Source organism: Sinocyclocheilus rhinocerous, unplaced genomic scaffold, assembly GCF_001515625.1.
Source record: "Sinocyclocheilus rhinocerous isolate Xijiao unplaced genomic scaffold, SAMN03320098_v1.1 scaffold72, whole genome shotgun sequence".
Taxonomy (NCBI): Eukaryota; Metazoa; Chordata; class Actinopteri; order Cypriniformes; family Cyprinidae; genus Sinocyclocheilus; species Sinocyclocheilus rhinocerous.
Genome location: NW_015628351.1, coordinates 1,035,851 through 1,052,742, shown reverse-complemented (window position 1 = coordinate 1,052,742; position 16,892 = coordinate 1,035,851). Strand labels below are relative to the sequence as shown.

The window sequence follows — 16,892 nt, the reverse complement described above, 5'->3', positions numbered from 1 at the left end:
GTTTGAAACGGTTCGCGTCTCCAGTATGCACTAATCCACAAATTACTTAAGTTATTCGGTTTATAAACGTGCCTGACACTCCCTCTGACGCAAAATAAACCAATATCCCGAGTTATTCAGTTACTCATAACAGTACATTGACTGAACTGCTAAAAGAGAACCGATGATGGAATGTGCACGAGCAGAGTCTCGTCCTGCTGGGAGACGGCATCACAGTCACTGTTGCCAACTCTCGCAAGACAAGTAAGCAACCGCTGCTTCAAAAACAAGCCCAAAACAAGCCCAATATTTTTTCGAACCAAATTCGAACCATATTTACTCTTAGTATTAGTATAGGACTACTTGTTTCTTATTACAGCCCGTGATCATTAATACATTACAAAAACATTGTGAAAATTAAAAAATAGGCTAAAAGAAAGTCATCTTCCTCTACGCCTACTTCTATCATCGCTTGGATTACAGCGTCACGCGCCTTCTTTTTGAACGTGATTTTCTCCAATGAGGGGGAGGAGGGGGCGGAACATTTGGCAAATTACGCTGCAGCACTTATATTATTGCACTGGTTGGCTATTAACTGCGAGCAGACAGAGTGTCATTCAGTGCATTGGAGAATACGGCGAACATAAATAAAGAAACGAAGTTGCTTGTCAGATTTCCCTAAAAAAGAAGCCCAAAGTCGCGTATAATACGCAGACTTGGCAACTATGATCACAGTATGATAAGGGGAGTAACATTTCCATCACACGCTTGAGGTATTCGGCCAATCACAACGCACTGGATAGCTGACCAATCAGAGCACACCTCGCTTTTTCAGACCGATGAGCTTTGTAAAAATCGACGCGTTTCAGAAAGGCGGGGCATAGAGGAGAAACAATAATGTACATTATATGGAAAATAATGTGTTTTTTGAACCTTAAACCGCATAAACACATTGCATTACACCAAATACACAACATAATGTTCTTTTTAGCAACGTCATATGACCCCTTTAATATTAAAGTTTCAAAGGCAGTGCAGTAGAGATATTTGGGTGATTTTTCATATTGCTGTTTTAAAATGTCATTTTTATTGCTCTTTAATTGCTTTTTCCTAATTTATAAGACTGTAGAAATGTTCAGTTTGCTGAACTATATATATATATATATATATATAAATTCTTAGCAATGCGTATTACTAATAAAAATTAAGTTTTAATATATTTACAGTAGGCAATTTACTAAATATCTTCATGGAACATGATCTTTACTTAATATCCTAATGATTTTTGGCATAAAAGAAAAATCGATAATTTTGACCCATACAATATATTTTTGGCTATTGCTACAAATATACCCCAGCGACTTAAGATTGGTTTTGTGGTCCAGGGTCACATATTACCATTTTTCACACATATTTGGTACATATGTGTGCAGTTTGTGTTTTTTAAACAAAGAACCACTGGTATTGCTGTCATTAAAGCAAGTATTTTAGTGACCAATTGACTATTTCCTGAAAAAAATAGTAGTATTATCATGATGGAAATGACAAGTGGCAGTAGCACACTGCTGCACACATTGGCATTTAAATATCAGAAATTTTAATTAAATTTCCACTAATCTGAGACTTGCTTTAACTTGGTGTCATTACCAGACCATTCCCCTTACGAAAAGTAACCATGGTTTTATTATAGTAAAAGTAATGTTTTTTTTTGGCTTATTGATTATCATTGGTATAACCAGTTATACCATTAGTGTAGCAAAACTATGGTTAATTTGTGGTTACCATGGTTTAACTATAGTAACCATGTTTATTTTTTATTTTTTTGTTTATTTGTAGTAAAACAATGGTTAATTTTCGTAAGGGTCCGTTTTTGAGAATTTCATGTCAGAAGCAGTCAGTTTGTTTTTGACTGCTAGTTAAATTGTTGTTATCAAGTGCAAGGTTTAAGGCCCGTTCACACCAAGGATGATAAATATAAAGATAAAGATAAAGATGTAGTTCTAAAAATTGTTCTTAATATTAAAGAATAGCAGAGTCCACACCACAGCTATAACGATAAAGGCACAGAGAAACGATATCGTTGGAATCACTTCCAGAACAATTTTTTTCTCCAGCTGATGAACAATACAAACATTGACAACCAATCAGAATCAATCCTGCTGGAGAATTTAAAGCGGCAGACGAGCATGTGCTTAGAAAAAAATGGACAAAGTGGCGCTTTGTCAAAACAGACGTCTGCTGGTGTGTACGCAAATATAGTTATCGTTGTATTTATAGTTATCATTATTGCTCTTAGTGTGAACGGGCCTTTATCCATTACTTTTTTTCTACATAAAGTGAAAAATCGCATCATTACAATCACACATTGTACCAAAATCTATTTAAAAGTTGATTGACCATGATCAGATGTTCATTATGTGCCAAAAGCTTAACATAGTTTAAAGATTTCATGTAATCCAAAGTGCCTATAACTGAAGAATCCACCCATTTATTCTTACATAGTACTTTTGGAATTTTGATGGCCAGACAGACCTTTGCACAGCCAATGAAGTAAATAAAGTCCCCAAAATAGCTGACTGCAATCAGAGGCGAGATAAACTCCAAATTGCTCAGTAAACCAAATGGCCACAGAGGACATTAGAGGCAGCAGGGGGCCTTGCTCCCTTGCTTGCTGATAGTCATGGTTGTGTGGTAATTTTGCGAACTACTCCCATGATCACAACATTATCTTCGTGTGGCTTTTGATGTTTTTGCATGCCCGGCGGACATCCATTGTCCTTAATGGGAGTCAGATGACATAGGCAAGATCACATTATTAGAGATTCCAAGACACTTGTGAGGAATTCAGAATGTTTTCCTTTGTGAATTCACTCAAGTGATGTGCGAAAATATGAAACTGTTACCATACCTCCAGTTTATCTAACTATATCTAAACGGTTTGTTTTTTGCATGTTTGTAAGACTTTTAAAATGTATTCTTGCCTACAGAACACATATGCTTGTTTTGCCCTAGGCGGTTCGTGTGAAGCAGATTTTCTCGTTGGACGTCTTCACTCTGCAATGCAATTACAGTCTCATGTCTGTCACCAAAACAATTTTGGATGCAAATTATTATATTTTTATTCTGCTTAAAACAATTTCTAATATTATAGAATAGATGGAGTGACCCAAATTAATTGCAAACACTTTTCACTTGAAACATTCCATTCATTATTTGCTTCCATAGAAATTACTTGACTACTAATAAATATAGCAAATTCTGCAGAAAGCCACTGACTCATGTTAAAGCAGTGTAGTTTGCATTCCTCTATGTAATCACTGTGCCAAAGCGGTCACGCAACTATTGTTCTCATATTTACATATTTAAATAAGATGCTATCAGTCATAGTGCTGTTACTCTGTTATGGTTTAGCTTGCGAACAGTGCCGCTCGTTGTTTTTCCAGGTTGTGGCTCATGATGTTATTCCATGGATTGGAGCCCAGAATGGTTGGGGGAGATTGTGCTTGGTCACCTGATCCTGGTGCGCGGCAGAGACGCCGATCACAAAGCGGAGCCACATGAGCCGCATACAAACAAAACCCCTGTGAAACATCTGATAAAGGAATGAAATCACACAGGGTGCTGTGGGAAAATTTAGAAGTTATATCTTGCAGATTTCGCCCCTCGGCTTTAATGTTTGTTGTTGAAAGGTTTATGTCACTTGATTTGTTACTCGGTGCAGCTTTAAGGTAAGACGTCCCAAGTGAATACGGTAAAGATGTTAACTAATAGTCACCATACTACCCTAGTTGATTGATTACATTGTTATTATTTGTATTACATTTAAATATGGCAATGAGGCATTAATTATCTAATTAAATATGAAGTATTTGCATTTGATAAAGCCAGGTTCAAAATTTTGTTGACATTGAAGTCAAAACCTTTTACAGAGGGGATTTAGTTTATTACTTTAGAAATGTAAAAATACTGTCAACAGCCAGGAAAAAAATTTCACTGATTTTGGGAATAAAATTTTATAAAACCAGCCAAATGCTTTTTTAGCAACCCCCTAAAACAGAATATAGATAGGAGTAAAACTGTAAAGTTCAGTGTGTGTAAGTGCTAATGAATTGGAGATTTCTAGCTCAGTGCAAGAGAACCCTGCTAAAAGAAAAAAAATCAGCTGAAACCAGGTTTTAAGCTGGTCAAGCTGGTCTCCCAGCCTGACCAAGCTGGTGTTCAGCTGGTTAGTCTGCTGGTCTCCCTACCTGATCAGCTCAAGAAGTGATCAAAACCCTTCTAAAACCAGCTAAACCAGCTATGATCAGGCTGGAAGACCAGCTAAAACCAGCCAACCAGCTTAGGCTGGTTTCAGTTGTTTTATTCAGCAGGGAAAACGTCCTTTAACAATATGTAATGTAATTCAAATCTGCATATGCAAATAGATGGGTTGCAATAAAATAAACAGTTAAGTGTATTTTGGATGTTTTCTTTTCACTTGTCTGTTATAAAAAAGGCCAAAATCTCAAAACAAAATTTTGCCAGTAGTGTCTTGCCTTAAAGGTGCAGTAGGAGATCTTGGAAAATGCTAACTTTAGCCTGATAGCACTGAAAGCGAACGTCCCACCCTCCCTGCAATCGCCGTCCAAAGCCACGCCTCCTGAACACACATACGCTCACAGACCAGAATACCAGAGACAACATTACTACAATAGGCTACATCAGCGGTTCCCAATTCCAGTCCTTGCACTGGATGTGAAGACGTGTGTGTGTGTGTGATGTGTGTGAAGACGCTGCGCAGCGCAAATGAATGAATGTTCTGAAGTGAAGTTTTCTTGGTCCTACTTCCACAGAATATATAAATACAGATAAATACATTTAGACCACTTAACTTAATGATTGCTATCGTGATGTGAAGAGACTTTCAACCAGCATAACAAAAAAATTTTCTGAAGACAATCACCTATTGCACCTTTAAGGAAGCACCGCAGAAAGTAGGGAAGTGAGCAGTTCCTTAAATTCAAATGTGAAACTCTAGAGTTTTTAGCTTGCACAGTTTAATTCGTGCTGCTTGGTCATCTAAACATGGCTCTTTGGACAATTACGGCTGAGGCATGAAATTGGACCTTTGGCAGCAGTGGCTGTTTGGCTCTGAGAGCCTCCATATAATCGGGCAGCCTGATTGGGGCCCAGTAGTCGTGCATTAGTGTGAGAAAATGCAAGCCGTCATTACAGCAGCATCTTTCTTGTCAACATAAAAGGCTAAAAAGTGTACTGATGGGCCAGTGTTGGCACAAAGCATGTTTAAACTCCCTCCAGACACGCAGGCTCTCGTTTTACCCATGCTGGGTTAGGACGGCAGTGTCTGTTATCAGTTTTCCTTGCTGGCGCATTTCCCCTCACCCTGCTCCCTGGCAAACAGTTACCATGGTTATGGATTGGGGGATCATATAAATGTAGAAAACTCATCAATTACTCTGGGATGCTGGAAAGATATGCCGTATACACAGCAGGGGAGTGGGCTGCCATCTCCCCAAGACATTACTACTGTTTTCACAAACACTGCAGAAATTTGGATGAGCGCAATTACTCTTGCAGCATTCTCTCCTTCCAGTCTTTGTTGCGTTTTTGAGGTGCATAGTGAGGCTTTCTTGCAAATTCGTACCTGCATTTAACGCATTCATGTATATGTGTGTTTGACATGATGCTCATTTTCTGTTAATTTAATAAAATGTCTCTGATAATTTGACTTTGACAAGGCAAGGTTAGTTTAGGTTGTAAAATGTCATGTGGTGCGACTCACCAAAAACAGTGATATTTATGAATTAATAATTAAAAAGAAAAAAACTTTTTATCCTTTCAAATAATATTTAAAAAAACTGAGGATTATTAAGATGAATGGTCACATCTTTTCAAGGTGTAAGGAAAATATATTATTTTATACTTCATGGTTACACCACCTGACATTTTAGTAATTAACATGATTTTAGTATTATTTATGTACTATTATAATATTTATTAATATTTTGAATTAGCTTTTATTTTTATATTTATTTTATTTTTTTCGTAGTTTAAAAAAATCACGTTATTTCTCAATTTTTGTTTTAGTAATTTTATTTGAATTAGTTGCCAACATTTCTGTTTTTTAATTTTTTTAATGTTATGCTTTTCATCTTATTTATATATGTATTTTTTTTTCATTTTAGCATTATTTCAATTAACAAATGACTGTTAACTGTTTTTGTTAACAACATTGGTCATAGTGCTGTCAAACGATTAATCGCGATTAATCACATCCAAATTTGAGATTAATCGCGATTAATCGTTTGACAGCACTAATTGGTCATTAACTCATTTATTTAATACCAGAAAATGGTATACTTTTTTTTTTTTTTAGTACAGATATTACATTTAAACATGGCAAATATGTTTTAAACTATTAAACTATATATATATATTTTAATGTTTTTTTCCCTTTCTTTATTGTGGACATTCCTATATGTCATTGACCCGTATATGCGTAACGTATATATTATTACAGTGGGTTTGTCAAGATTACATTCCTGTTACCTTCCTGTATACTTAGCCAGTAACATTATCCTTTGCGTTGAACAGTGGCTCTTAGTGAACCTATCAGCGGTGACCTAGTGAAAGCAATGCACCATTGCAAAAATATATGGATTTATTTTGCTTCACATTCACACTGCAGAGAAAAAAAGCGAAGCAAACATTTGCTTTGGTGTCTCACAGTGCACCAGTCTTCAGCTGCAACAAACATTCAATTCATAGTTTTACTCAGCGGAAATATGCTTTGGAATGTGGCCTTAATCAATTCAAGCAAACCAGGTCAATGGCACATCCTGTTTGGGGAGAGAGGGGATAAATGTCCACGATTTGGTTGGGCAGAAATGAGAGTCAAACAAACCTAATCATCAATGGTGTAGAGGGGGGCAGTTGTACAGCACCATACATTTGATATGGCAGGGGTCTCTTTTTTCTGGCACAAAGAGGCTACAGTCATGGACCCCCTTTGAAAAACCACACCACCACTCTGTTTGAAAGCCAGGAAAAATGGCCTCACGTGCTTTCATTTCCCTTCTTTTTTCTCTCCAAATGAAAGCGTTGGCGGTTTAGGATTCAGTGACCTTTAGCCCGTTAATTACGCCAACTATTCCCTCGAGAGGCTTACCAAAGCTGATGTATGTTATGTTTATGTTAAATATGCATCCTGCCCTTCGACAGGGTCACTTCTTTTAAAACACCCACATTATCAATCTGGCTCATAAGAGCAGTCGGTTATCTTTGCAACCTTTTTTGGTCAATGGAATTCGCATATTTATGTAGCTCAGAGGATTAATGGCAGGATGGAAGTACATGTAGAACACATTAATATGATTAAATATGGATTGTAGCGTTTCTAAGTGGGCAGTGCATCAGAACAAAAGAGATTATCCATATTTCGTAATGTAAATACAATGAAAAACAACACTTAAAAAAACCAGTCAATAAAATCATTAATAAAAGTTTTTGTTAGTGTTAAAACAATAAGATGCTTTAATTTAGGCAACGTTTTTGGCCGGCAAAATTTACGTATTTATGTAGCACAGAGGGGTAACGGCAGGATGGAAGTACAACCAGAACATATTAATATGGTTTAAATATGGATTTTTACATTTTTAAGTAGGCCATGGCCATATGCGGCAGACCAAACGATGCTATATTTATTACATAACGTAAATAACCTTGTTTTTTTTTTACACAGTCAACCAATAAAAACATTAATTTCATCAATCAATCATTCATTCATTTCAAATCGGCAAAATTTACGTATTTATGTAGCACAGAGGTGTAACAGATGGAAGTACAACCAGAACATATTAATATGGTTTAAATATGGATTTTTACATTTTTATTTTTTTTACATTTTTAAGTGGACTGCATGTGGCCAAAAGATGTTATACATATTTTGTAACGTAAATAAAACAAAACTACGCCTTTTTTTTTTTACAAAATGCCAACCAGTAAAATCATTCATATTTAGGTTTGTTTATTTCTTTTAAAAAATTAAAAATAAAATCATTAATAAAAGTTTTTGTCAATGTTAAATCAATGTAATCCTTTAAGGCATCACAACTTTTTTTGGCCAACAGAATTTACTTATTTTTGTACTGTAGAGGACTAAAAAACTACTCTATTAAAAAATCTATTAATAAAATCATTAATAAAAGTTATTTTCAATGTTAAATCAATGTAAAGATTTAAACTAGACTTCACAATGTTTTGGCTGACAGAAGTTACCTACTTATTTATTATACTGCATGAGGACTAAAAAAAACTACACTTAAAAAAATTGATCAATAAAATCATTAATAAAAGTTTTTATTTAGGCACCACAACCTTTTCTGTCAGACAGAATTCACTAATGTATGTAGGGCAGAGGTTTAATGGTGGGACGGAAGTATGAGCATAACACATTAATGCGCTTAAATATAGATTCTTGCGTTTCTAAGTGGACTGCGGCCACATGCGGCAGAACAAAAGAGGGAAGGCAGGGAGCTGAAATGGCTGTGCGTGCATCCCAGCTGGAACTTGCCGGAGGGCATTCGCTTTGAGCCACGGCGCCTGGTGTCCAGATGTTTAGTGGCTGTGTCCATGTTCACTGGCTCTGCAGTCTGCTGAAAGCCAGGCTTCACTGCACTTTACTGCAGTGCCGGCACGGGGACACCGGCTCGGCCAGCGCAGCTCACATGCCAGTCTGTAAACCAAGCGTATAGCCCACTGTTTTATTATGCCGAGCTGTTTATTTTACAATGGAAGAACATTTTTCCAGGTTTGTTAAACGTGTGGCTCCCCCCCCCTGTTTATCAATGGAACCCAATCCTGACCCTCCCTCTTTTTTCCCAATACAGTAGCCAGGGTGACATTTAGTCAAGGTGGTAACCATGACTACAAGATTATTCTGCTTTGGCTTTACCAGATGTCCTTGTCCCGTAGATACAGTGTTTACTCACTTTGTGTTTGTGACCTCCAAGTCAAATTTGCTTTGTCAGGCGGGTTATTTTGTCTTGGCGTGTTTGTACAGTTCATGCTTGTGTGGTGTATTTGAAATGCAGTGTTCATTGAATTGATGCGATTTCCATCTAGGAGGATAAATGCTGTTAGATAAGTCATTGTTTCTTGCAAGAAGTCATGGTTACTCAATTTTCCGTGTTTACCACTGCATAATTGTTGCTGTAATACAGAAGATGTGCTCCCTGCGGGGCAGAAGTACCGGTCAGTTTAGCACAGTGGCGTCTTGCCCCTCCTTCTCCCCCTCGGACTAGTGTCACATTTCTAAAAGGTGGATCAGCCCCTCCACCTCACATGGAGTTCAGCACATTACCGCCCATTAAGCTGTCTCACTCTCAATGGGGGCTTTTTTTGCCATGAGCCTGATTTATTCCTTTAATCCTGAGTCACCCAAATGCTTTGTCATTGACCAACTGCTGGCAAATGGAAGTGGACCAAACACTAGCAAATGTCTGTCGCGAGGATTTTTTAATAGGGATGCACCGGTATTAAAATTCACACCGATACCAATTATGTTTTTCCATCATATTTTTCATGTGGCAGTAATTTAAATATTATTATTATTATATGGTAGTACTATCTAAAATAAAAACACTAAAATCAGTTATTAAAATATAGTAAATTTCAAAGCAATGTTGTGCCTAAGTTAAAGCATCACATTGATTTGACGTTAACAAGATGAATTAATGATTTTATTAACTGATTTAAAAGATAAAGTGTAGTTTTTTTTGTTTTATTTACTTAATGAAATAATATTTATTTACATATATTTGCAATATTAATTTATGCAAATATATTGATTCTAATATCTGCTCAAGGAAAAATTCAGTTTGAATACAATAAAATATTTTGTATTATTATTATTATTGTTATATGGTAATAGTACTATCTAAAAGAAAAATACTAAAATCAATTATTAAAATTAATAGTAAATTTCAAAACAATGTTGGGCCTAAATTAAATGCCTAAATTAAAGCATTACATTGATTTGACATTGACAAAATTAATTATTCATTATTAATATAATGATTATTACTGATGTATAATTATATATAATTATTACTGATTTTATTAATTGATTTAAAAATAGTTTAGTTTTTTCGTTTTATTTACATTGTCATTATTATAATTATTATTATTATTCATAATTATCTATCTATCTATCTATGAAGATATAGATACACTACAATAATTTTGTACGATAGATAACCTACTACTAATAACACAATAATACCATTTAATAAAAATAATAATAATAATATATTGACTGAAAATGGATAGATAAGAATTTAAAAATAAATAACCGATGTGGTCTAATATATTATGCATCTTTTAAAATATTTTCTTATCAGTTCTTTCTGTTCTGTATCTGTGGAATATAATTGTGTTACCAGGAAATCTCAATAACATCCTTTTCTCAAGCGTTTCATGATCTCCCACACAGAATCCAAGATTCCCTAATCAGCTCTATCAAATCTCGATGTTGTTGTAGTTATGTAACATTTGCGAGCTCCAGATATTGCTCAGTCAGGTTCAATCAACAGTCTTGAAATGTAATTGCCGGCATTACTTCCTTTGAGATTTTCTAATTAGGCCAAATGTCCAGCTGTGTTTAAGGAGATGTAGTTCAGCAGAACTGTTACAAGCATGTTAATGTCACTTGGCACCTGGGGCTTACAGACGCTTTCAAGTGTGCTCCACTTTGCATGTCATTGCTGAGTAGTGAATTGGTAACACATTGGAAAGCCAAGACGACCTCCCAAAAAGACTCTGCTCTGAATTCCTGACATTTAAGACCATCATGTCACAATACGCCTCATTATGGATCCGGATCATTGTATGTAATGCCGTAAGTCTATCCCTCATGGGTGTTTAGAGACATGAAAGTGGAGTTTAAAGGATCACAATGGCCCTTTGTCCAGAAAGCTCTCACCCCTTGACTGTTGACTCCAAGACAACATGTGACCCCCTTGCATTTGAGTAATTTCATCCAATTTGGTCGTCTCATGCGAAGATGCTAACACTAGCTGAGGTGGAATTCCTCCTACAGGCATGCACATATGAATTAGTGTCTGGCAGGGGCATGATCTGAGGTTCATTCACAGTCAGGGACAAGCTTTTTCAGCCCTTTGGCCTTGTAGACTGGCCTTGTAGCCACAACTCTGAGATATTTAGATAAGCTTTTAGTGCCTGCAAGAATTTTGTTGTTCTTTGAGCAAAGGGATTGTTTTGTTTTTTTTATTAGGGGAGGGTTACAAAAGTGTCAATCTCCTCTCACGTTACCAGTAAGTATGTATACATGCACTTATAATTGAGCTAGAGTGAAGTTGAGTCTGTTGGAAGTATACATGGCAGAGTGTGTAATCAAGCTACATCCATATTATCTAGGACGCTTAGTCACAAAACCCAGACTGGTACAATTTCAGTCATACTAGTTTGACTTAAAGCTTTTTACGATTAGACCTAGGTTTACTATGTACATAAACTAGATATTTTCAAAGTTGACTAGTCAGTGTGTTACAGTAAGTATACTTCCCTAGCTCTGGCTTGTGGACTGCCTGCGTGAAGTAATTTTTGTCAACATTACAGTTCGCCGATGTCTGCGCTAGGGCTGCACGATAAATAGAAATGGAATCGAGATCGCGATTCGACAGAAGCTGCGATTGTCATGCGTATCTTTCAGTGAAGCACGGTTCTGTGATCAGCAGTAAATCTCCATCCAACATCATCTCACAGAAGGATTTATTTCAAACACTCGACTGACGTTATGAAGTGAGTTTGGAGTAAAAATATGTTATTAAATGTGGTATTTTCACATGCTTTCAGATGGAGCAGCATTTACTTCACAGAGCCGTAGTTCACTGAGAAGCTATGCAAACAGCTTTCATAATCGCGTACGATTTCTTCAATTTCATAATCGCGATTTTTTTTTTTGCGTAACTTGTCAGTGAACTACGGCTATGTGTAGTAAATTCTGCTCCATCTGAAAGCACGTGATGATGATTTCCTGCTGATTACAGAACCGGCTTTACTAACAAAATGCGCATAACAATCGCATTAGATTAATCGTGCAGCCCTAGTCTGCACACACCATCCGCGTCCAGCAGGACTATTGTACATGTGTGAATGATTTGAGCGCTAGAAAAAAGTGGCCCACTAGATGCATCTGTCCATGCTTACGGCCAGAGTAGTGTGCGAGACAAAGCAGAACATGGAAAATGAAGTAGCTATACGTGAGCTTTTATAAATTGTCGTATATATCCTAATATGTCTTAAAGGGATAGTTCACCCAAAAATGAAAATTATGTCATTAATTACTCACCCTCATGTTGTTCCAAACCCGTAAGACCTTCGTTCTCGTGAATGGCGGCGAAGACTGACTGTAAGAGAAGAAATTGTTGAATAAAGTCATTATTTTTGTTTTCTTTTCAGGCAAAAAAGGTATTCTCGTAGCTTCGTAAAATTAAGGTTGAACTACTGATGTCACATGGACTATTTTAACGATGTCCTTACTACCTTTCCAAGGGCCTTGAACGTGGTAGTTCCCTTGCTGTCTATGGAGGGTCAGAAAGCTCATTACTCACCCTCATGTTGTTCCAAACCCGTAAGACCTTCGTTCTCGTGAATGGCGGCGAAGACTGACTGTAAGAGAAGAAATTGTTGAATAAAGTCATTATTTTTGTTTTCTTTTCAGGCAAAAAAGGTATTCTCGTAGCTTCGTAAAATTAAGGTTGAACTACTGATGTCACATGGACTATTTTAACGATGTCCCTTTTACATTTCTGAGCCTTGAATGTGTCAGTTCCCTTGCAGTCAATGCAGAGTCAGAAAGCTCTCTGATTTCATCAAAAATATCTTAATTTGTGTTCCGAAGATGAACGAAGGTTTTACGGGTTTGGAACAACATGAGGGTGAGTAATTAATGACAGAATTAGAATTTTTGGGTGAACTAACCCTTTAAGGATGCCCTGTATATTTAAAGCTGCAGTCCGTAACTTTTGGTTAATAAACAGAACTGCATGCGTCTTGCGGAAGAACATTGTAGCCGGAGCTACTTCTCTCTGTTTATGTCTATCACGAATCACGCAGGTACTGGGCTACTCTGCAGCGGTACCTACCCGAACCAGTCTAAATAGTCTGAATATAAAAATTTATTATAGGTGTACCGTAGGGATTCTGGATAAGCCAAAAACACGGTTTGGAAAATGGATTCATGGTGTACTCGCTTATTATATACATTTAGTTAATTTTGAACACAAAAAAGTTACGGACTGCAGCTTTAAGTTGGTGTTGGTGTTGGGTTTGTGTTAACATAAAATGCTTTCAAAAACAGCTAGACAGAGCACAACTGAATTGAAGTAAACATAATTTTTTTTTATTTGAGACTATTTTAATGCGCTTATGGCAGAGCGCTCCATAAAACAGCGCAAGATGTGATGTATTGGCCAAAGGCATCTGTCTGAATATGTATAGCTAATTTAGTGTTGCTTTTTTTTTTTTTTCAGATTTAGTCTTTTTTTTTTTACTTGTTTTCCAGTAAAAATGATCTTATATTATATCTAAAAATTTCTAAAACAAAATCATTTTAGCAACACTGCTTTAGATATTATTTTCATAGATGGTATATTGAATATTTGTATATTTTGTCTTCCTTCACTGCAGTGTTACTTTAGTGTTATTCATATACTATAGCATTTATTCATGTTTTGAATCAGCTTTTTTATTTGTATAATTTCAGTTTAATTTTAGTTTGAGTAATTTTGTTATGTTTTGTCATTTTATTTTAAATATTTCTATATAGTTTTAATGTATTTTTATTTCAATTATGTATCTGGGACTTCTCTTTTTTTCCCCCTTAGACATTTACATCTTTGGCAGCAGTGTTATTTATCCAGGTCAGTTTTTGGTCATGCAGCTCCACACTGACTTCCACAGTATCTGCAGTTGCAATCCAATCAGTGCAAGTCTGATAAAGCAGTCTCAATCCTCTTAGAAAAGAAGCTCCTGCTCCTTGACAAGGGGCTGGGTTGCCTGGGTAACTCCATTTTCTCCCCTGCGCTCGTTCGGATATCCGTCCTTGTCCTCATCTTTGTTCGGGGTGCCTTTTTGAAATATAACCCCCTCTCTTTTTATGGCCTCTCCAGTAGTTGTAGAGTTAATGTTTAGCTGCAGCCGTTGGAGGAGGGAGAGACACTCAGAGGAGAGGTGGGGGGCTGGCCCACAGCTGTTGTAGTAGGCTGGGTCTATTGGGGTAGGATGCCTGCCTCACACTCCCTTGAACAATGGGAGGACATGGAGGCCACTGCAGACGGCAGAGACAGTTTCCTCGCACTTGCCCAAGGACAGGCACTGTACTTTCAGAATAACGTGAGGAGGATTTCCAAAGAGAAACGTTAAAAAAGTGGCGTTTGCGGATCCTGCTCCCGTGTCTCACATTTGCCTTGCATGGGCTGCACTGAAACGCCTGGGATGCTCTGACTGGAATTAAAGGTAATTTTATGCATAGCTGTTCGCAGCGCTGGTTTTTAGCCACGACTGAATCCCGTCTGTATGTTTCTCCCTGTATTTCAGTGACTTGTGTTTGCAGGCACTTTGTCAGGAGTGTGTTTCGTGATCAGATTTGGCTTAGTATGGAATAACTCCTAAGCATTTATCCCTTGGCAAACAGTTTCACAGCAGTCTATGCTATATATTTTAGTACATTACCTTGCTGCATTAATGTTTTTGAAAGCTGTATGATGTTGCAGGCAGGTCATTGATGATTCTGTATGCTAATCAATCAAAACGGTTTGCTTAAGCCGGCGTAGCGTGATGAAACGACCCATGCAAGTTTTCCTTGTCCTGGAAAACAGCTGATGCCATTTTTAAATGGACTATTAAAAAGTCTATTGCATCGCCAACTAGGTTAGAGAAGCAGTTGCATGCTAAAATGTTAATAAATACAAGTCTGTTTGCATTGGATCAGGGACAACATGGCTTACATCCTTCATTGTTTGGGTGTGAGTGATCACCTTATTTAACTCCAAGCCGTCTCTAAGTAATTGAGAATTAGATTGGAGTTCATTCACAGTTAGTCGGCGAATCCAAATAGTCCTTGAAGGAGCTGAAGCTTTTGCTTAGTCCTCTTTTAAATGTGTTTAGCTAGCTCATGCTGCAGTCAAGGCCGTGCAAATGTAGACAACGTACTTCATCCAGATAGGTGCACTGCTGCAAAGGACAACAATAGTGCATGAGTCTGCAGATGCCTGCGTGGTTACTTTGCTGAAAGCTACTGAGAAACGTGGTTTACCATTTATGTTTTGTGCAAAATGGAGGACTAGAGAGTGCATAAACGTTTTGGGGGGCCTTTTCTGTCATTGATGCGACAGCCCGAGCGAGTGGACAAATAATCTTTAAAGCACATGGAAAATTGCAATGGAAATCTTTACCCCAGCTGCATAAACCTGCATTATTAAAGATTTTATATATTTAATGCCACATTCAGGAATAGAAACTGCCTCGCCGTACTTCAGAGACTCTTTTTATTCCTGGAATAATTTACATCAAAGAGAAAAAATAATGCCCTTAGGGACTTGATGGAGGGTCTATATGTTTGTTTGCTTTGCCACAAGAGTGCTTTTATTCATTATGACTCTATTCACTGCTTTTGCAGACTGTGTGTTTCCTCTATCTCCGTGATTGATCATTTTATCAGCTCGTAAATCATGTGAAAAGATCAATAATTGGGTTATGAAGGTGTCTGAGGGCTCTGTGCCCATTGTGCAGGGTGTGAATAATCAGAGACCGTCTCTGCAGATGCCGATTGGCTGCATCTTAATAACTCCTCAAGTGTGGGGGATGGAGGCGGAGCTCCCAGCACATTTTGGAATCCCATAGAGCCCTACTTCTGTTTGATTGCCTTCACACTGGCTTTATTCCACCCCTCCGAGCCATCCAGGGCCTCCCCCAACATCCACTTTCCCCTTTTTATCGACACTCTTTTAAATCCTAATTTGCATTATTCGAGATATCATTCGCAACTGTACGAAGTCACCCCTCCTAAAAATGCAAAATGACAAGCGGATCCATGGCAGCCGATTATCCATTCATGGTTTATTGGTGAGGCCCGGTGAAAGAAACATGGATTTTTTTGCACAGTGACACAAAGGAATTAATTCAACTGGCTTGTACTAAATATCTTTCAAGAATAGGAACATATTGTAGTATTAATTACCAGTTTCAAATGGTTTAATATTGCAGCCATCCATTTTGTTTCTGTAATTGCTGAAAGTATATAAATTACATTTATTCGAAGGCATCTGGTTGGGATTTTCTGCAAGTCTTGACGCGCTTCTCTTGTACAGATAAGGCCTGTAAATGAATGCCTGTGGTTCACTGCATGATGGTTAAAAATAAATTTGACTTTGTGTGCAATCTAAATCTCCTTCGTCCTTCTTCCTGATTAAATAGACGTTCTCCTCTACATCATTTGATCAACCTCTCAAGAAGCTGTGTCCTCTACATTGTCAGATAAGAGCGGCTCTCTTGTGTTTGATATATCCAGCAAAAGAGACAGTGGCCTCTGGTGTCTGACTCCGCCATGTTTTGTTGGAGTCTCGTCTCAGAGCATAGCTTTGATTTCTAGTCTTAGTCACATTCTGTAGACTTCTCTCCTCTGGGCATCATACCAAGCCAGTGATTCAGAAGTATGTGAGAATCTAAGTCCTACCAACATTAACAGTAGTCTCTCAGAAGCTTAGCCTCAATAAATGTACTGCTTTACAGACAAATGAGTTTGGGGCCCTGTTTTGGGTGCGCCACAGTGCTTTATTGCTATGTTTACTATACAGCATATCAGTGGATTAAGGGGCTTGCATTGTGCTCGA

The 16,892-nt window shown here is 37.4% G+C and overlaps 1 protein-coding gene across 5 annotated transcripts in view; it reads left to right on the top strand.

Moving 5' to 3' along the window:
- The window catches only part of LOC107737531 (nck-associated protein 5-like), a 34,058-nt gene that overhangs the window by 4,147 nt on the left and 13,019 nt on the right, over positions 1-16,892 (top strand). For 2 of the 5 annotated variants that reach the window (XM_016549031.1, XM_016549030.1), the window contains exon 1: positions 8,744-8,788. The exons of 2 other annotated variants lie outside the window; for them this stretch is intronic. In XM_016549031.1, the coding sequence (XP_016404517.1) occupies positions 8,747-8,788 (42 nt within the window). In that variant the 5' untranslated portion in view covers positions 8,744-8,746. Of the gene's footprint in view, positions 1-8,743; positions 8,789-14,098; positions 14,518-16,892 lie in introns of those variants that run through there. One more of the 5 variants, XM_016549033.1, reaches the window with a different exon arrangement.